The sequence below is a fragment of the Saccopteryx leptura genome, chromosome 10 (assembly GCF_036850995.1).
Source record: "Saccopteryx leptura isolate mSacLep1 chromosome 10, mSacLep1_pri_phased_curated, whole genome shotgun sequence".
Lineage (NCBI taxonomy): Eukaryota > Metazoa > Chordata > Mammalia > Chiroptera > Emballonuridae > Saccopteryx > Saccopteryx leptura.
In genome coordinates, this window is record NC_089512.1 from 14,707,978 (window position 1) to 14,729,333 (window position 21,356).

The window sequence follows — 21,356 nt, forward strand, 5'->3', positions numbered from 1 at the left end:
GGGTGCTCGTGTTCTCGTGAACCTCTCCTTTGGTAGGGAGGTCTGGGATATAGCGGTCACCACCGCCCCATCATCGTTTTGTTTGCTCCCGCTTCCCAACTAAGACCGACCCAAAGCACCCTGGGTCGGGAGATGGCTCAGGAAGGCAAGTTTACCTGTACCCAGTTCACATGCATTTTTGCCTGCTTCGTTTTCAGGCCGCAGAAAAGGTGGCCAGAGTGCAGAACACCTGCGAGCTAGCCTTGCTGCTTGTCAGTTTCCAAGCAAAACAAAACAAAATGCTCTCCATCAACCACCTCCTTGTATCTCCGAGAACCCCGAGTCAGAGGTTACCTGCCAACCACCGACACCAGGGGCCTGTGTAGAGGGGCCAGGAGGGTGCACTTAGGGTAACTGTGGCACCTTGGGGGCAAAGAGCAGTGGAGAACTTCCTCCCAGGCTTGGCATCGGCCAATTTAAAGGAGAAATACCACATTTCAGGCCATTCTGAAGCCACAGGCTCAGACAGGACTCTCCCTTAGTTTTAGACACAGGGGCGGTGGTATCCAGGGAGAAGAGATTTAAAAAAAAAATTGGGGGGAAATAAAAAATGTTTAAAAGTAATATTTTGACCCTTTTACAAATCTAAATACTGTTTACAAACATAATTCATTAGGTAATTTAAAAAATAAACAGGGTAAGGATTACCCAAAATTGACTACTCCCAAGGCAAGGGGCAGAAATGGGGGAGAGGGCCGCGACAGGCACAAACTTACCTACATCTATCTTTGTTGACAGGTTTGATGTTGGAACCATGTACGTGTATTACATGGTTGAAATAAAATGAAACCATTAAGAAAAGAAAAGCAATAAACAAGAGCTAGGTGACATAAGCACAAAGAAAATTATTTTAAGTAATTAAAAAAAATAGGGTGTTGTCTGTCAGTTTCTCCAAAAAACCCTAAAAGAGTCCAATTGTCTTATTATTAGTAGTAATAATATTAGTACTGCTATTTTGAAGTTCTTACACATACACCATAGAATAAAATATAAATCGAATATGTACTGATGTTGATAGTTTTCAGAATTCAAGGTTTCAGCCCACAAGGGGATGTGAATACAAAAACAAATTAAATAGAAACTCTGTTATAACACTGAATTGGAAAAACCAATGTGAACTTATGATTTAGTTTATTTATTTATTTATTTTTTGTATTTTTCTAAAGTTGGAAACAGGGAGGCAGTCAGAGTCCTGCATGCGCCCGACCGGGATCTACCCAGCACGCCCACCAGGGGGCAATGCTCTGCCCATCTGGGGCGTCGCTCTGTTGCAACCATAGCCATTCTAGCTCCTGAGGCAGAGGCCACAGAGCCATCCTCAGCGCCCGGGCCAACTTTGCTCCAATGGAGCCTTGACTGTGGGAGGGGAAGAGAGAGACAAAGAGGAAGGAGAGGGGGAGAGGGGGAGAAGCAGATGGGCGCTTCTCCTGTGTGCCCTGGCTGGGAATCAAACCCAGGACTCCCGTACACCAGGCCAACATTCTACCACTGAGCCAACCGGCCAGGGCCAATATACATATTCTTGACGTTAAAACTAAATCATGGCCCTGGCCGGATCCTGGTCAGGCACATGCGGGAGTCTGTCTGCCTCCCTGTTTCCAACTTCAGAAAAAAAAAAAAAAAGGAATATGTATATTTTAGCTCTGCTCAGTAGAAAGGGCAACAAGCAAAGTATATTCCAGCAACAATGAGAACCCACTCAAACTGTGGTCTCTACCTACCGCTGCCACTAATAGGAACCAGGCTCCATAGAAAAATGGCTGATCATAGCGCTGAAGCAGGAAAACGACAAGATGAACCTGGAACACCCTGTTGTATCAGAAAGCAGGAAGCCATCAAGGCTCCTGTTGTTTGATAGGGTGTCTACTGGCCAACGGTGAAGATTTAAGCATATAAAAGAATGATGAATGGATTAAATTGCAATAATTAAAAAAAAATTCAGGAGTTCATGATGTTAACCTCCCCCCCCCCCCAAATCATTGGTTACTTTGGGAAGTTGCTAGAGCACCAACTCATTACTCTGAAATTGTAGAATTAAAGAAAAAGAACCAAGATTTTACCTTGGTTCTGAACTTTAGGGTATAAGAAGCGGTCAATGACGGCACGTCTAATTTAAAAAAAGTAGAATTCCAGCCAACAAATGCAGAAGGAATGATGAAATTTCCAAATCACCATTTTGCAATTCCTAATGAAACGGGATGTAGGCGGTGCTCAGAGACTGCTTACATTTTAGGTGAGAGGGCGACAGGGAATTTTAACATGGACAAATCAGGCGAACAAAGGTCAACTTGAAATCTTTAGAAGTGGGACAACCTGACATTATATGTCCCCTGATGTGATACCACAAAGGCACATAATACCACCTATGATGTATTCTTCAAGCCCCCTCCCCAAATATATGTGTGTGTGTATTAAAATGGAATCTTATCTGATCTAGCTTTGTGTTTAAAGAAAATACAGTGGCTAGAAAAATATATCAAACACCACCATGAAGCTGCAATCAGGCAAATCCAGAATGTAGAAAATTTCTATGGAGACATGTGATCAGAATTTCCTCAACAAACAAGAGGCATGAAAGACAACGGGCTAGGGGAAGAAGTGTTAATATTATAAAAGATTTAAGAGACAAAGTAACCAAATGTCTCTTCTGAACTGTGATTCAAACAATCAAAATGGAAGAAAACACTTGGAGATAATAGGGAGTATATGAACACAGGCTGGATATTAGATGAGACACTGTTCCTTTTGTCAGACTGTGATTATATTAAAAAGTAATCCTTATCTGTTACACTACAAAATGCATTACGTTGAATTTGATTAACTCATTAAAGTGAACAAATTAAATATCATTTATTTGAAGGTTTATTAAAATCATGATCATGCACTGACTGAATCTAGCCTGAACTCATTTTTTACATTGTAAGTGGAGCCACTAAGCTCTGGGCTCAAGAAGAGGGGCTTGTGTGGGCTTCTGTTGAGCCTGAGAAGCCAGGGCTTGGGAGGAAGCCTCCCATCCAGGGGCCGCTGCGTGCGCTGAGGGCCTGCTGCGTGGCTACTGCTGAGGGGACCGCAGTCAGTACCCGGGCCGGCCGATCTTTCCTCCCCTGGAAACACAGGGCGCCGGGTGTCCTGTTCTCAGAGTCGTGCTGCACCTGGTGAGTAGACAGAGCTGCCACGCTCCAGGGAGTTTTATGTAGGAAATGTTCCCATTGTATGCTTTTTACACATTATTACAAGGCAGTAAAAGCCTGGCAGCCTTATCCGAAGACCTTACTGAAGTGTTTTATTTATTCATGTTTAAGAAATACTTCCGCTGAAGATGTTACCCAGGCCTTCTGACGCGACCAGGGTCACCGAGGCCTTCCGAATCTTCTGAGGTCCTAAGAACTGGGCAGCAGCCAGCTCCGGAGGTTCATGACAGACAGAACCCTTCTCAGTAATGACACTAAAAAATGCTAAGCAGAAACAGGCTCGCTGCGCACTTACCCATCACTAGCACGGCCACTGAATCCGCCCCCAATCCTACGAGATGAGCATTCCTGCAATTCCCATTTGACAGATGACGCAACGGAAGCCCAGGGAGGTCAAATAAAACCTGGTCAATGTCACGCCGTTGCCAAGTGGCAGAGTGGGGATTTCACCAAGGAAAAGGCCAAGAAAACCGGCCCAGGTGTTTGAAGGTACAAACGCGGTGGGCGCCCAGCAAGACGGAGCTCGGGCGGAGCCTGCGCTCGCTGTTGACCTTCGGGGCTACTTACTGCATTCTCGGGGTGGAAGATGTACGAGGCCGGGGAGTTGTCCACGATGATCACCTTGCTCAGCTCCCGCCCGAGGCGACTCAGGTCTTTCACGTAGTTCCCGCGGTGGAAAACACAGGATTCTCGGAAGAGCCGGGCCCGGAACACCCCCCAGCGGTCGAGCAGGTCGGCCACGGGGTCTGCATACTGGAAAGCAGGCGTCGCAATGAAGGCGGGGCGCCCGGGGAGAGAGCCCGGAAACCCTGACCTACGGCGGCAAGATGCAGCTTTCTTGTCTAGAAAGGGATTTAAGTCGGCCGATGTTTTAGGATCCTGGTTATTTTCCTCTCTGTGTCAGACACCCCAGATCCCTCCATTTCTCTCACTCCTATATCCAATCCATCAGAAATTCTTGTCAGTTCCATCTCCAAAAATATCTGGAGTCCACCTGCATCTCGCTCTGACACTGTCATGGCCCTGGTCCAGGCTCTGTGCTCTCGGTCTGGGGCGGCTGTGGGAGCCTCTAGAACCTTCCTCTTGGCCCGCTTTCCGGCCCACTCCCTTGGAATAAGGCCCATACTCCCCACCGCCGTTCCCGTTCCTGCTGCAGCTGCGTGATTTCTGCAGCTCGAATCACATGAGCCACACTGGCTGTGACCATGGTCAGAACCAGTGGCCCCTCTGCCCAGAACAGTCTCTGCAGCTCTCTGCACGACCCTCCCTTGTAGCCTCGTTTTTCAGGAATGGGTGCCCCTCAGCATCCATCCATCTCGAGTCCTCCCACATCTTCCTTTCGGGGAAACTACTCTATCCCCTCACAGTGATTTCTCTCAGATCTAACAAGCATGTGGGGTTATTCTAGTTTCTCTTCACTTGTAGGGCCCAGGCCTTGCCTGTTGTGGTCACCATGGCATCCCCAGCTCTTTGCAGAGTGCCTATCCCAGAGCAGGGGTCCAGTAAATACTGGTTTTGTCAGTGAATGAATGAGTTGACTCTTAAATTGTGCTTGTGTGGCATGCAGCCACACTGCCCTCTAGAGGTGCTCTTGAAAATTGGGCCTGACCCGTGGTCCCCGACTGTCTCAGGATGGGACCAAGACACCCACTCCCATTTCCTTGGAGCCCGGGGAATTGATGGGAGGAAGTCTGAGTCCAGTTTGTATCTGGGAACCATCCTGCTTGGCCCCCACTCAGGACGTGGGGAATCGCCCCCAAGGCAGGAGGAAATGGACAAAGAAACCAAGGGGTCACCCCTGAGGGAAAATCTGCAGAAATAAAGCTATCTAAAAAACAGAGCCGGAGTGAGTGGCTGGAGCTGGTGGCGAAAGGGTGGCTGTGCCCACCCCGGGGCGAGCCAGGCCTCAGCACCGCGCTGGAGGGCACGCCAGGTGTCGCCAGGCTGGCCCCAGAGACTCTGCCTGGGGCCCAGAGCGTAATGAAGGCTGGTGCTGTGGGGACGGCCAGCAGGCACGGTGGCCCGAGCGCAGAGCAGATGCCAGCGGGGTGACAGCCACACCCTAGCTGCAGCTCTGACCCCAGGACAAAGTGCTCCTGTCTGTCCCCCAACATCCTGAGGGTGGCCGAGCCCACATGGGTGGGTGATGGGGGCTCATCCTGCGTGGGAAAGGTAGTTAATTTCCTCTTCTTCCTCAACACTGGTGTTGGCATTCATCTTTCAAGGGGAGGGTCGAGGTCTAGAGGCCCCAGGCCTTAGAGATGAACCGGGGGGATGGAAGCGTCACGAGGACTGGACTCTGCCGCCAGTTGTCGGCTGTGCACCAGTGCCTCGTGTCGTGCTTGGCGCACAGTAGGGACGCTGTAAATACCTGCTGGGCGGGTGAGTGGATGAAGGAAACTAGGATGAGGGCGCAGAGATGGAAGGGATCTGACAGTCAGCTCAGGGCTCCTGTTGGCCCCTTGGCGGTGGGCCAGGAGGTCACGGCACCAACGGTGCTGGCTGGGAGCTGAGCCAGACCCGAGCCCCGGGCAGTGCCCACCTGTCAGCACGACTCGTGCATCGGGGAGGAAAGAGGCCGGAAGGCCGAGTCAGGCTGGAGTAGCAGCATCGAGAGAAGGCCTGGAGACATATGGCGGGGCAGGTGGGAGCAGTCCAGGAAAAGAGTCTCAACAAGGGTGTTTCAGCGGGTGCTGGGGGCGAGCCAACTAGGAGTGTTTTCAATTTGCCAGAGAAAAAACAACTCTCCGTCCGCTGACACGGGTGCAGTCTTCCTGTTTACGACTTCCTCGTTTGTCACTTCAGGCTCCTCAGCGCCCCAGAGCACAGGCAGAAGAGCCACGGACACTACAGCACCGCCAGTCTCGGGGCCACTCACATGCCAGAATCCGCCAGGGAAGAGTCCGTCTTCCCCGAGGTCACGCTCTCTATTTAACAGGCAAGAGTAAGGCCTGGATTTTGGATTCGTGTCTACGGGCTCCCGAGCCTGGCAGGATGCTGTGCAGGTGAGGGTCTCTCTCACCGCGGCCATGGCAGAGAGATGGCCCTAAGCAGGAATGGCCCGGCTGGCTGAGCAGCATGCCTGGGAACCCAGAGCCACAGACCCCAACATGCAGAGCAGGGAGCCATCTAGACACAGGACGCGGGGGAGGCAGCTGCACGTGAGTCCTACAAGCAGGTCTGAGACAGGCGGATGGCTAACGGGGGCTCCACAAAGCTCATTGTCGGGGCCACTCAGAGTCTCTGAGGTGCCCATGGAGACACCAATGGTGGACTTACAAACAGAATTAAGACCTGAGAAACGGTGCCTGACCAGGCCGTGGTGCAGTGGATAGAGCATTGAATTGGGATGCAGAGGGCCCAGGTTCGAAACCCTGAGGTCACTGGCTCATCCTGCTTGAGTGTGGGCTTACCAGCTTGAGCACAGGGTCTCTGGCTTGAGCCCAGGGTCACTAGCATGAGCAAGGGGTCACTCACTCTGCTGTAGCCCCCCCAAAGCCCCGTCAAGGCACATATGAGAAAGCAATCAATGAACTAAGGAGCCATAATGAAGAATTGATGCTTCTCATCTCTCTCCCTTCCTGTCTGTCCCTGCCTCCCCCACCCCCGTCACAAGAAGAAGAAGAAAAAGGCCTGAGAGATGGTCATGGCCAGCATCTTCCCTGAGGAGTGGGGCCCACCTGTCCGTCCTGCACAACACGGACACACTAAACCATATTGAGAATCCCTGTGAACCTGGTAATTCCCTTCAACAGTGGGAGAGGGCAAAGAAACCACTATCTGGTCAGAGATTCCTATCAAGCTAGAGGGTGAATCACGTGTCAATTATTTTATCATCACTAATAACTGGTAATAAACAATGAACACGAGGAGCACGCACCATGTGACAGTGCCCAGTGCAGCACAGAACACAGCAGGTGCCCAGGAACACGTTCTGCATGAGTCAGGCACTGTTAGAACAGTGCCTTTATGTGCATTATTTTGACCAGTCCCACAAACTAGATGACGTTCTCCCCAATTGATAGAAGAAACTGAGGCACGAGAAGCGCACTAACTTGCCTGAGATCACAGGACTCGTTAGCACAGTCAGAACGCCCATTCAGCCCAGGCAGGAGGGTTGGTCCCTGGCACTGACCTCTCCTGCAAACCCATGTGAGCTAACCCAAGGGCACAGAGGCTGAGCTTCTACCATCTGACTGCCAGGAAACCGGGTCGAGATGGCGACACCTTTTATGGTTACGCTGGACACATTTGTGATTTCCTGCTCTGTGGACAACCAGCTTTAAGTGGCTTCCTGCAGCAACTTCATGGAGCATTGTTCCAAGTGCTCCCTGTCACCATGGCAACCCAGAAGCCTTGCAGGCTGGTGCGATGCACATGGCCTGCATCCATCCCATCTGGGGTGGGAATGTGTCACCATAGAAACAGCTTCCCCCCACCTTAACAAAGGGCTGTTTGACAGATAGGGGCCGGGGTGGAGGGGCTGGGGGTTCGGGCTGGGAGCAGACCCACCTTGGCCAAGCTGGCAGTAAAGAGCACACACTCGAAGAGCTGCCCCATCCTCTGGAGGAACTCGTCCACGTGTGGCCGTTTCAGCACATACACCTGCAACGGCAGGGGGCGCTCCGGTCAGTGAGAGCGGCTATGAGGGTGGCCGGGGCCCCAACACCGCTGGGGGAAGAATTCCCACGACGGCTCCTGCCTCCTGCCCCTGGGGGCTATGTACGGCATGAAGACCCCGATCTGGGGATGGGCGGTGTACTCCAAGGTGGCACTTCACACCAGACACACTCCTCAGACTCGGCTCCAGGTCTGAGCGCAGGGCAGACACCTCTCCAGGGGAGAAAGGAAAGTTGACCGTGGTCCCGAGGATCGTGGGGCTCTGCGGAACCAGGGAGGGGAAGGGTGGTGCCTGGTGTGTGAGAAATGACTCCTTCACTTCACACGGGTCTCTCGGCACGTGCTCCGTGCTCCGGCTCAGGCGCTATGTGGACACAGGCCATGGTCTGGGGAAGTCCTTTTGGAGGTCCAGGCCTGGTCCAGCAGGTCCGGGACTGCCCTGTGGGGACCCTGGCTGGCACACCGCCCCGGGAGGGAGGCCTGCAGAGGAAGCACCCTCCTGGTGGGCTGGGGAAGGCGCCCACTGGACGCCACAAAGGCTACTCTGCCTGGGCTTGGTGCCGAAGTGAATATCACAGGCCCCGGAAATAAGCCATCAGGACGGCCAGCGAGCAGAGGGGGGCAAAGAGGAGCCCTCTCTCGAGAGCCTGGGCTCGGGGCTCCTGCCTGCGGAGCCTGAATAGATCAGGAGGAAGGAAGGGAGACGGCTGAGAAGGCAGAGCTGGTGAGCAAGGACAGAGGAGGGGGGAGGAGGGGAGAACTAATTAAAACTTGAATAAATTCTATTCAAAATCAGCCACTTCCCTAAAATACATCAAGCTGGTTAAAAATTCAGTTCAGTTCGTGTTCACTGAGCCTCAGTTCTGTGCTCAGTCCGAAGCAATTAGAACAAAGCAGGCCTTGCCCTTAAAGGGGCTCACACTAGAGCAGACACACACACAAATACATGAAAACACACAGGCACACTGAGAGGTGTAGTAGAGGGGTGCGCTAAGGACAATTCACTCCGCTCCCAGGGGAGAGAATCGCAGGAGCTGATATTTGGCCTGGCCCCTGATGGATGAGTCAGAGGTCACCAGGCCAATAAGGATCAGTGAGCTTCTTCCAGGCAGAGGAAACAGTATAAGCGTGAGACAGGACTGAAAATCCTTGGGGTGCGAGGGAACAGCCAGGGCCCTTCGCGACCAGCCCTTCAGAGACAATGGTCATCGAAGAGGGGAGACGGGGGTGGGGGGTGTAGGAGAAGTGGCGGAAGATGCTGGGTGGAAGACAGGTCAGAGAAGCGTGCGCGGGGCTGTGCATGGCCGCTGGGGGCAGGCTGCACCTGCTACAGGAGGAGCAGCAGTGGGGCGGGGGGGGGGGGGTGCGTGAGGGCGGGGGGGGGGGGGCGCCCACCACACACAGGCTCTGCTGTGGGCCGTGGAATCCCTGGAGAGCTGGGACGAGGTGGGAAACTCGTGGCTGGCTGAGAGAGAAGCGAGCCTAGGTCTGTGGCCAAGGGTGTCGCAAGGGGCCGGAGGAGCAGACTGGGTGGGGGTGGGTGCCAGCAGCTCTGTGGAGCTGGGTGGCCGGGTGGGGGCCGAGGGCAGGGCCTGGGGCTGCAGTAGCTCCAGGCGCTCCCTTTGCCCATGACACTCTTGGAGGAAACACTGTGGCCTGTGGCCCTCAGTCTCCCTGGGAAAACTGCTTGGAAAGCAAGCTTTGCTCCGTGCAAAGGGCAGGAGGCTGATCTGGGAGCTCTGGAGCTGGCGGCTCTGGCCGAGAGGAGGGTGCTGGGCCTGAGGCCGGCGTCCAGGCCCGCGTCCCCGTGCAAGTAACCGAGAATAGGCCCATTGGGACCTGCACAGCCTATCCTGGATTACTTGAACGAGGCCACGGCCTTCGCCAGGGCTCTGGTCCTCCTCTTGGCGCCTGTGGCTTCCTTCCCTCAGGAGAGAGAGTTTTTGATCCCAGCCCTGGTGCCCTGGGGTATCTATCGCCAAGTGAATCACAGAACAGTCTGGAGGGAGGCTAGGGGAGCTGGGCTGGCTCCTCCAAGAATGGCCTGGCCATAGCAGGTCAGGCCACCAGGGTCATGCTCACAGTCACGTGGTCTTAATGTCTTTCCTAATCCTTGTCATGCCAGCGGGCAGCCTCTCCTTTGTCTCACTACTTTGTAACATGAGCCAAGATAATAAATGCAGAAGCCTTAACTGCTCCTCAGATGCTAAGTTAATTCAGTTGATGCTTTTGCAAATGTTAAATGCCCAAGTGCCTGTCGTTTTGGCTCCCTGATGGCTTTTAAAAGCTTGAAGTGTGGAGATGCTAGGGACAAAGCTGCCTTTTCCAGGGACGGCTTCCTGACAGGACCTCCTGGTAGAGGAGGAAAGGGACGGAAATGTCAGGGAGAGAGCCCTGGAGGTCGCCTTTCAATTCTTCACGCTGCATGACCTGGAAACAGCACTCTCTCTGGCTGCGACAGTTTCCCCACCTGGACAAGGAGGAGGCTGGACCAGCTGATTTCCAAGTTCTTGCCAAGTTCTGACACCCTACCCTCCAGGACTAGAGACGAGGGCCATCATTAAGGAAAGACATCCTGTTGTGGCTCAAGCAGCAAAAGATATTTCCCTTTCTGGGATATAAATGCATCAGTCCAGAGACTCTCGCTTTAAGACCACAGGGCCGACAGGAAGATGGTCAGATTGCCCCTCTGGGAAACCCAATAGAACTCCCCTCATTACTCGGCCTCCAAGGCTACTTTTCCTACAATGTTTCCAATATATTCATAAATGAAGCTATTCCCGGGGAAGCTTTAGGCAGATAAAGGGAAAAATCAGAACAAAGATGCACACCGACCGACTAGGGTATCTTTCTTCAATGCTGCCTGTGGATCCCAAGACTCACACCTCTCTCCCTTTCTCTTCGGGCGGGGTTTCTGCTAACGAGTCACTGGAGAACAGGATGCAGGAGGGACAAAAACAGGCTGGAGAGGCTGGCATTGGAAATGGACACTTTTCCTGAGAATCCACCGTAACTGGGTGACTTGTGGCATTTTCCTGTTGCCTGCTAGGAGAGTAGCCGAAAGCAATTACCCTAGGAAGTTAATTAGACCATCAAGCTAGACCAGTGGGGGTTATGGAAACTTCTAAATGTCTTCATCAAATCAAAGAACTATTTGAAGTTGCAACCACATCTAATATGTACAAATAGATTAGCATTTCCCTTATAAGCTCAGTGTAAAACAAACTCATGAGTGAAAAAAAGCAGAAAACCACTGTATTTATTTTACAAAATTTGCCTCTTTTTGATTCAATAATGAGATTATTACCGAAACGGGAATTTGGAAATAAAGCTCAGAAGCAATGTTATTACTAAAAAAAACGCTAACTGTAACTCCGACCTAGCTTTGATTCCTTACCTGATGTATAGTTCCATCGATTTCAACCGGAACAATAAAATCAGCATTACTAATAGGCTAGAGAGAAAAGAAACTATAATTAATCACACTGAGAGGTTGAAATAAAATGGGAAATTTTAGCAAGAAAAAAGCTGGCCTGTACCAGTGTTTTATTTATTTATTTATTTATTATTTTTTAAAGATTTTATTTATTCATTATAGAGAGGGAAGAGAGAGAGAGAGAGAAAGAGAGAGAGAGAGAGAGAGAGAAAGGGGGAGGAAAAGGAAGCATCAACTCCCACATGTGCCTTGACCAGGCAAGCCCAGGGTTTTGAACCGGCAACCTCAGCGTTTCCAGGTTGACGCTTTATCCACTGCGCCACCACAGGTCAGGCTGTACCAGTGTTTTTATTATTGGAAAAAAACCCAAAAAACAGTCAGGAGAAGGACCTTATAGTATGTCTGGGTTCCTTAAAATAAGCACAAGCAGAAAAGCATGTTATTTTTTTGTTCTGCATATCGTTACATTTTCAACATCTTTGTTCAACTTCCTTATCGCCTGCCTTGGCCTCCACCACAGAGGGTAGAAGAGCCCGGCTGGGGAGGCGGCCCCTCAGGAAGTCAGCTCTTGTCTAAAGCCCCACCGGGATAACAGGGAACCACTGTCGGCCACCAGAGGGAAGCGATCAGAGCCCGACGGTCCTAGGGCACAGTGCTACTTGGGGGGCAGTCATTAACACTGGACCTACCAATGCCAGCTGCCCTGTCAGAGGCAGGAGAGGCTCAGGCCAAGGACACAAAGTGGGGGTGAAGCTCTAGGCCACACACGACGACCTCGGGCAGGCTCTTCCTCTCTCTGGACCTCAGTTTCTCCTCCCTCCCATCGCTACGGCGACGGGTCTCTACAATGTTCACGGCTCCATCCAGTCCTGAGCATCAGGGAGTTCAGGCCACCCTAGCCAGCTCTGGTCTAAGTAACACGACACCCAGCACACTCCCAAACTGCTGGATATTTTGAAAAAGGCTGACAATATTAATGATGTTTACAACCGTTCAAATAGGATTCTTCAGCATTCGCTATGTTCTCAATGATGAACTCACACATAATTCTAAATGGGATTCCACAAATTAGATAGAAAACGACTCAAATGAAGAGGCCCGAGAGAATCATCAGGCTGCAAACCCCTGGGACAAGTAGGAGGGATGGAGGGAAGACCCTGCGTGTTGGCCGCTGGGTGGAAGTGTGGGGGACAGACTCTCAATCAGACTCTGCATTGGGGTCTGCCTTGAAGCCCTCCACTGGACAAACACGCAGTCTTCTTCGGTATGTAAACTGAAGAAATGTGGGAAACACAAAACCGTAGAACCACTACTAAGCACATGGCAGAGTGCCTAAGGTCTGAGATAATAGTTTATTCGCTCCTATGGCTGGAAGGCCAAGGATGAGTTCACAACTAAAATAATTTCCCAGCTGTAACACAGAATCATGCTCAAAAAACAAAAGGAGACTCGACTGACGGAAGAAGCTCTCACAAGGCATGAGATCGTGAAATCGTATTCCACCAAGTATGTTAAAAGAAAAATCACTCCCCAGCTCACAGCAAGCACCTGTCCTTGACTCCTTCTCACTGCTGGTGTCAAGGAGGCCAAAGTAATTGTGTGTGTGTGTGTGTGTGTTTCCGAAGTGAGAAGCAGTGGGGAGGCAGGCAGACAGACTCCTGCATGCACCCGACCGGGATCCACCAGGCATGCCCACCAGGGGGCGATGCTCCTCTGCAATCGGAGCCATTCTAGCGCCTGAGGCAGAGGCCATGGAGTCATCCTCAGTGCCCAGGCTAACTTTGCTCCAATGGAGCCTTGGCTGTGGGAGGGGAAGAGAGAGACAGAGAGAAAGGAGAGAGGGAAGGGTGGAGAAGCAGATGGGCACTTCTGCTGTGTGCCCTGGCCAGGAATCAAACCCAGGACTTCCATATCCTGGGCCAATGCTCTACCACTGAGCCAACCAACCAGGGCCCAAATTAATTTTTATGTATTGATTTTTAGAGAGAGAGAGAGAGAGAGAGAGAGAGAGAGAGATTGATCTGTTGCTCCACCCATCCAGGCATTCATCCGTTGATTCTTGTATACGCCCTGACCGGGAATTGAACCTGCAACCCTGGCACATTGGTGGTGCTCTAACCAACTGAGCTACCTGGCCGGGGCCAAAGCTGGGGTTCTTCACTTAGGTCCGTGAGCCTGTGTGTTGTACTGATGTACATTTTCAAGCAGAGCGGATCACAGTCTTTGGATTCTCAGAGGGCTCTGAAATGCCCACATTAATGAGAAGATGCTGTTCACACCAGCTTGTCCTGTGAATGCCCTGCGACCAGGCCCTGGAGACACCGAGGACTGCCAAGGCCCGCCTTTGGAGCCAGGAGCCCTTGGTAGCCTTGGGCAGTCTGGCCAGCGTTGCCCACACTCCCAGAGCTGCTTGGAGGGGGGGAGCTGTCTGTGCTGAGACAGGCAGTGACCCCTGCTCTACAGGGCTCCCCTCCAGAGGGACCTGAAAAAGTTCTGAGAAACTGGCTCAGGAGGGAGAGGGGAGACTTCCAGTGCCTTTCAGAGCTGAGCTGGGCCCTAAGGCCACTGCAGCCCCTGGACCGGCCCTGGAAGGGCCCGCGAGGTGTGGAGGGAGAGGCAGTACCACATGGCCTAGAGGCCAGACAGCCCGTCCCACACTGCTCAAGTGCGTGGGGCCCCTCCTCCACTCTCCCACAGCGCTCCACGACCAGCCCTTGGCCTTGTCCCGTCAAGGAGGGTCACTGTTCAGTGAGAGCGGGCACCAGGAAAGGAACTGCTGGCATTCAGGCCCGCAGGTAAATGCCACGGCTCTTTCACTTCCCATAATGCCATCAAGGAATGATGACAGCTCACACGAGACACCTGGCCCATCACGACGGAGCCCTTCACTCTCTCAGTGGAGTGAGGGCAGCGCTGGGCTGGGATACGGGGTGGCACGCGGTCCAGCTGGCCAGCGGGGAGTAGAGCAGCTCCACCACCAGGAACTCCCCGAGGCGAAGAGGACCAGGACCCTCAGCATCGTCTCTGCTCCCCAGCACTCCGACCCCCCAGTCCCAAACCTTTTCATCACGTGCCTCTTTGAAATAATTAATTCCATTTCAAAAAATGGTTAATTAACCCATTTCTTCCTTTTTTTTTTTTTAAAAAAAAACTCATTTCTTTAATAGTGTAAGTACAGCTATTCTGCATGGAGGCCCTCTGGTAATTTGTAATTAAATATTTTTAATTGAACTCGTTGGGGTGACACTGCTTAAGAAAATGATACAGGTTCCAGGTGCACAATTCCACAGCACATCATCAGCGCACCGCACTGTGTGCTCCCCACCCCAGGTCCAGCCTCCGTCCACCACCATTCACCCCCCTCGACCCTCCCCTCCCCCACCCCCGCACCCCACCTGCAATCAGCACACTGTTGCCCGCGTCCATGGGTTTGGGTTTTCTTTCCCTTTTTCTGTTTTGCTCAATCCCTCCACCTCCTAGCCGCACCCTCCCGATGTAGAGTGTTTGCTGTTCTCCCGACAGGGAGCTGGCGAGCGAGGAAGGCGGCAGAATCAAGTCTCCCTGATGCTCACCTGGCCATCACCGAAGCCCCGAGCCCTTCGGGCCAGAAGTCGTGCCGGTGGAGACTCATTGAGCTCCGAAGCCTATACACTTCCCGGCAACGTCTTATCGGGAACATGGTCAGAACCAGCGGCTGAACCTGCTCGGAGGCTGTATCTCTGGAAGTCTTCTTCAGTGTTGGACAGCTTTCAAACACTGGGCTGGGAAAACTTCCAGGATGGCAGGTTGCTCTGACAGTGCCTCCCTTACCCCTTCCCGATAAAACATATGGCACTCTGGTTACCTTGACAAATACACCGTGGTGTCCTGGGCCGCTGGTGCACTGCCTGCCTCGTGCCCCCCGAAAGGCCTTCTGCAGGGATTCAAGTGTTGGGAACTCAAACCTCATACACAAGGAGGAGGTCTCAGTGGGATTAGCAGCCCAGCACTTTTTTCCCCCCAAACTAATTATATTAATATTCAACTACCTGAGTTAATGTTCACTTGGGTTAATAAACAACTGTGAGTGGGAGTTTCTTCACGAACAATGAAGTCATCCACGAACAACCATAAGCTTTCATCCAATTGTGACCAGAGCACCGAGATCACCGATGGTTTTCGAATGTTGATTTACCTTGAATGAGCTGTGCACCAATGTTTCGTCTAAATCAATGACCACACATTTCTTTCCATAGTCAAGCACCGTCACCTCTGGAAGGAGGTATTTAGCTGGTGGCTGAAGGAAAATAAGAATCGTTACTATTACTTTGATGTAAAAGACAAACCGATCCCCTTATTATTGTATTATACTAGGTCAATGAGGTTAAAAAGGAAACCAAACATTTCAATGCCTGGCCAAGCACATCATGGACTTTTATTAACATTAACAGGAATACGCAGTTTGCAACTGAAGTTTTACCAAATACCGTGCCACTGTCTGAATGGCTATGATGAGGGTCTAGGCTTTGGAATGAGACAGACCTGGGTTTGGATATCAGCTCTGTCTCTTTCTTGGCTGTAAGTTGGGATAACAGTATCTATCGTGAAAGGCTGTTGTTATCAGCTATAATTGCAATAAAATGCCCACAGTCTGCTTGGCACATATATGGTGGTTACTGCTATTATTAAAATGAAATATGCAAATGAATGACTATAGAAATGAATAATTATAATAGCTACTCTATGCAGGCCCATTTCCTGAGGTCACATTTTATCTGAAATTCACTGTGGTACATACATATACTGCAGAGCTATATTGGAACCACAGGATGTGTATATATATGTATATATATATTTAGTGATTGAAATTTTCAGAAACTTGAAGAGAAACTATAGATCCACCAATAAAATGCGATCCAAAGGACCTCCAATAATAGGAAACAGAACTAGAACTTTCCCAGGTTCAGTGCCCTGCCTTGAGCCTGCCCCACAGTGGTGTGAGTGAATGTAGCATTTTTTACCTCTTGAATTCTGTCTCTGGAAGTTATACTTTAATCCACATGCTGTGTGTCAGCCAGAAAATCTATTTTTATGTCTTTGTAGTAGCTGACTCTAACCTTGTGATAAAAGGTCATAAAGAATTACTAAAGCACTAGATTATCTTCAGACAACCTCATTCTTTCTGGAAGTGATTTGAAGTGTTTCAGTTTACTTTGTGGCATAATCAATATCCAATGTTAACAAACTAATTCTCTGCCCTGGAAGAAAGTCAAGCTCTGTTCAATATTGAATGCAAAACAAAACACAAGAAAAGACCTGTCCCTAGGCACTGAAGAATGAGCAATTCACTTTCTTAAATAAAACAAGAAAAAGAAAAAAAAAAGTCAAGAGGTATTCCCTTTTAAAAGGCTTTTATTTTGGTGGGGGTGTGTGTCTAAACAGCACGTTAGTCGAGGATCTATAGTTCATTTTGGACTTTAGCTGGTTCAATATGGAGATAACAGGCGGTCATCAGGTTAGGTAAATTTGCAAGTGCAATGGTCACTGCGGCCAGGAGGTACCGGGCAGGGCTGACCCGGATGAGGCTACGTGGGGGGGGACGTGAGCATTTCTAACTCTTGAGGGGCTCCCTCTAGTGAGTGTGTTCATCTTCTCCAACATCACCTAGAAGAAAAAGCCTTTACAGCCTCCCAACTCCCTTGGCTCTCATTAAAGCTCACCAAGCAGTAGCCCTAAGCTGGCGGCACTGGGCAGGGACGTGCTTTAGACACGGGCCCTGGGATTCAGGGTCCGAGGAAGGACAGTGTCCACTCTACACCAGCAAGCAAGCAGGACATTAAAAATATTTAAACTTGCAAGAAGTTTAATATCAAAAAGTGCTTTAGGAAGACAGGGTGTGATAAACTCTGTAAGTGAACAGAAGGATTTGGGCTATTTCTGTTGTGACGAGAATAAAATTTGTTTCAACTTCTTATTACACAGTTATGTAATAAAAACACATTCTCATTGTAAAGAATATAGACACGAAAACCCTGCTCTTTTCCCCATGCCCCTCATTGCTTTTCCCCCGATGGCTCCCTTTTCAGGTTGGTGTGTATCTGTCTAGTCCTTTATGCACAAAGACAACATTTTAACTTTATGTAATTGCTAGCTTGGAAAATAAGGCTCTAAAAATTCTATCCCTTGCATATCTGAAAACATCAAAGATCTGCCCAAAGTGGCTCAAATTATTTTCCAAACCCAAGAATAAAAATTACTTTCTTAGCATATTTAACCCCTAGTTTACAAGCAGTCCTTGAGTGAGCAGTCAGTAAAATGCCTCACTGTCCTACTCGGAGAGAAAAGAGAGAGAAGGGTATTTAGCAAGCTATTGATTTAGCATTTGGGCTGCAGAGATCCAGGCCAGGCAGGGGGCAACGGGCGAGGAGGGTTCCATTAATCCATAGCCTTTTCCTAAATACACACAGTCCCTCCGAGAGGTTGGCTTTGGACGAATGCAGATTCTCCAGACCACTGGTAAGAATTCTTCTGGACAGCAGTGTCCTTGGAACATGCAAGGACAACATATAAATGCAATAGTGCTTTGCTAATTCAATTGATCTGTTCAGGTGATGCTTCAATCATTAACTAAAAAATGTCCTGGAGCAAATTTTCTCTCACCAGTTCTATCAAGATGAGCCTTTTATATATAGAGAATCACTTGCTCCAAAGCCTACGGAGAGCATTGCCAGGGGTGAAGGAGGTGGGGGAGGAGGAGGGAGCAAGCACGTGGTGGAGCGGGGAGGCGGAAGGGACCATGACTCACCATCCAAGGTTTGGGAATAGATCTGAAATGTCCTGTCCTTGGTAGTGACCTGGAAGCCATGAATAGTTAACTCTAGAGTTCCTTTCCTCCGAGTACCTACCCCATGCACCCTCACAAAGCTTACAGGTGTAGCAGTGTGTCTTCTTGGTATATTACATTTATTTTTTGCAATTAGAGTTCTCAGGTTAGTGTCTGCGCACGGTATTCCCCAAGTCTCAGAGTTCAGCGCAGAGATCCCAGGGCCTACTTAGGGCAGGAGGGCGCAAAGGAAACTCTAGACCTGGGGTCTCAAACTCGCGGCCCGCCGAACAATTTTGTGCGGCCCGCAGACTAATCCACGAAGTTCAAAATATTTTGGATAAAATTAAGTAAGCCTAGGGGCCTACTTGTATTTTTCATTTCTCTAGCATCCTAGCTAGATATTAGCTTAGTTAACAGCAGTTGTGATGCGAACTACAGTTTCTGGTCGTTTTGTGACACTGAGTAAACTGCATGTACGATTGTGCTTGTTGTACTGATTTTTTTTTGTTTTCAACTGCAGTGAGAAAAGTGTTGCGTAACAGTTGCCTTTTGTAGACCTAGTGCGGCCCGCGAACGGCTGTGATCTTGCTCTGCGGCCCACATGCTGAGTTGAGTTTGAGACCCCTGCTCTAGACCATCTTTAACTAGGATAGTTGTTCTGCTTCTATGCTCTTCATCGGGTTAGGAGGGGAAAAGTATCCTACTGCGTATTAAAAGGCTTAGGCAAACAGCATAGAAACGTAACGGTTAGAAAACAAATCTCTCCTCTCCTGTCAGCATTTTTACGGCTCAGGTACACCGTCAACCTTGCCGTGTGAGGATCAGTATGGCCCGTGATCCAAGTGAGAGCATGGGAAAGGCAGGAGGCAGGTCACAGCCCCAGCGGTGTTCCTCCCTGGGGCCAAAGCACTGGAGCACTCACCTTCAGCCACCACCCCCCAAACTGCGGTGGTTTCTAAACCTGTCCCTCTGTCCTTCTGCACTGGTTCCTCACCCTTCAATACCTAACTCCCTGGGCAGCCCAGGAGACTTCCAGTAAGATGTGTGAAGAGCTCCAAATCCCGACTTATAACTTGGGACACGAATGTTATTAAGTGGCACCTTCAGCATCAAGCGCAGATGAAGATGTCATTTCCCAGTAGGTGTTCAAAAGGCGGACTACTCAGTCAATGGTGTGGAAACAAATGACTTTTTCACTTGGAAAAGGAAATAAAGCTGGATCGATACTTCCTGCCTTACACCAACATCAACATCAATCCCAGATGGAGCCAAGATTTAAGTGTAATGACGAAACCATTCAAACACTAGAGGAATAATGACATAAGCCTCAGGCACCTAAAGGCTGAGATGAATACATTTGCCTATTTAAAGAAAATAACAGTATAAAATCTACATGAAATGAAAGCATGACAGACAGACAGTAAACTTGTAAAAGGATGCTCATCTCATACACAAGGACTCAGTGTCTTATAGATACATCAGGGGCAGCCATCCGTCCACTGGTCTAGCACTGGGCTGAATTCCACAAGGACCCATTTCCCCCTTGGCTGTCTCATGCCGGGGCTCTAGGACGAGTCTAGGTTTGTGAGGAAAGGGTCATCTTTCTCAGTGGAGTGTTTACCCTGACAAACGCTTGATTCAGCACCTAGCATTACAGGTAGCTGTGAATTCACTTGGAGAAACAAACAGTGCTGTTGGGGTGTCAGAGGTAGGGGGAGAGATGCCAGCTGTCACCTCTTTAAGAGGGATTCCTTTGAAGAAAGAACACAGCATATGAAACTACTCTGTAGGAAGCTAAAAAGGGAGCTCTGGTTCTCAATCCCCCTGGGGACTGATAACCGGTGAAAACATCCAAGGAAACATACATGAACAGACGTGCGTCCTGTTCAGACTCTGGACAGACACTTTCCCCATCAAAGCCCGACCTCCAGTCACGCTGGCAAAGCCAGAATGACTCCACACAGCCTTGCAACTTGTTAAGAAATGGAGAGTTAAAGTTTTGATAAAAATGAAATGATCAGAAACATTTTGGGCAATTTATAAGTTACCAGATTTGGAGTCAACCTGTACTAATGAAACCTATTCCTTTCAACTGTAGAATTGCTCGATCTCTTGAACGGTTCCCAGAAAACAGGTAAAAAAAAAAAAAAAAAAAAAAAAAGGCCAAGGGAAAACAGAGAACGGACTTGAATCGGACCCTTTGAATAAGAGAACCTTTTGGGTTAACATTTCAATGCACAGACATCTTTTAAAACCTACACCCTTCTCTAAGGTCACAGGACTGCCAGAAGGGTCTTGCTTGATACGGGCGGGCGTCTCAACAGCAAGTTTCTTTTCCGTGGCCATCGGAACGGGCTCAGGCCAAACGGCTCTGCTAGCAGAGGAAGAGGAAGCAAAGGAGTGTGTGGGGGACAGGGGGCGTCGGGGAGGTAGCTGGTCCCGCCTGTGCTGGCGTCAAACACTGCGCAACTATTCATTCTCCCGAACCCTGGGCTGCAGACAGAGTGGGCAGCTCACGGGAAGCCCCGCTGGGCCGGGCCGGAGTGACAGCACTGCCAGCCTGAGGGAGAGTCCTGCACCTTCAGCGGGGGTGACCCTCTGATCTCAGAGCTACCGACACTGGTGAACAAGTCGGAAGCGGTCCGCTCACCTGGGACATAGGCGTGGTGAGCCCCCAGTTCCCCCCGGGACTGTGCCCGCTGCAGAGAACGGGGTCTGGGCACAATTTCCCCAGTCTACAGAGTCGGGGCTAAGGCGCTGGGCTGGGGAGTGCGGCAAGTGGCCGCGGGTAACAGCCTTGGAGGCCTGGAGGCCCTCGGCAGAGAGAAAGGAAAGGGAGCATCTGGTTAGGAGAGAGGTGACACCGCCTGCCCTGCTGTTCCTGCAGAGGGAGACTCTGTAAAGGATGTCCTGCTCACAGTTCAAAATGTAGCCTTCCTTTTCTTTTTTAACAGAACAGAGCTGTTTATTCCACCTGATAAAACGCTACATAAGCAAGAACACTGGGAAAAAAACACACCACCTTTTATATTAGTAGGCGCATAGCTAGCTGCAAGACTGTACGGACGCGGAAATAAAATCGAAGAAATATATCAATACATACACTTGGTATGGGAATGATCTGCCTCTGGTCACCCTGAGGAAAAAGAAAAGAAAAAGTCATTGTCAGGTTTGCAGAGAAGTAGAACACATGCTCCAAAGACACTTCCCCGCACTCCTGAGTGTACACAGGCACGTGACGTCCCACCCTCTGCGCGCTGGTGGC

General features: G+C 50.2%; 1 protein-coding gene across 3 annotated transcripts in view; it reads right to left on the reverse strand.

The window, feature by feature from the left end:
* The window catches only part of CTDSPL (CTD small phosphatase like), a 128,677-nt gene that overhangs the window by 3,779 nt on the left and 103,542 nt on the right, over positions 1–21,356 (reverse strand). For 2 of the 3 annotated variants that reach the window (XM_066350386.1, XM_066350387.1), the window contains exons 3-8: positions 21,195–21,227; positions 15,461–15,562; positions 11,248–11,304; positions 7,743–7,835; positions 3,798–3,983; positions 2,440–3,191 (exon numbers count right to left, since the gene is read on the reverse strand). In XM_066350386.1, coding sequence (XP_066206483.1) covers positions 2,985–3,191; positions 3,798–3,983; positions 7,743–7,835; positions 11,248–11,304; positions 15,461–15,562; positions 21,195–21,227 — 678 coding nt within the window. In that variant the 3' untranslated portion in view covers positions 2,440–2,984. Of the gene's footprint in view, positions 1–2,439; positions 3,192–3,797; positions 3,984–7,742; positions 7,836–11,247; positions 11,305–15,460; positions 15,563–21,194; positions 21,228–21,356 lie in introns of those variants that run through there. The other variant, XM_066350388.1, reaches the window with a different exon arrangement.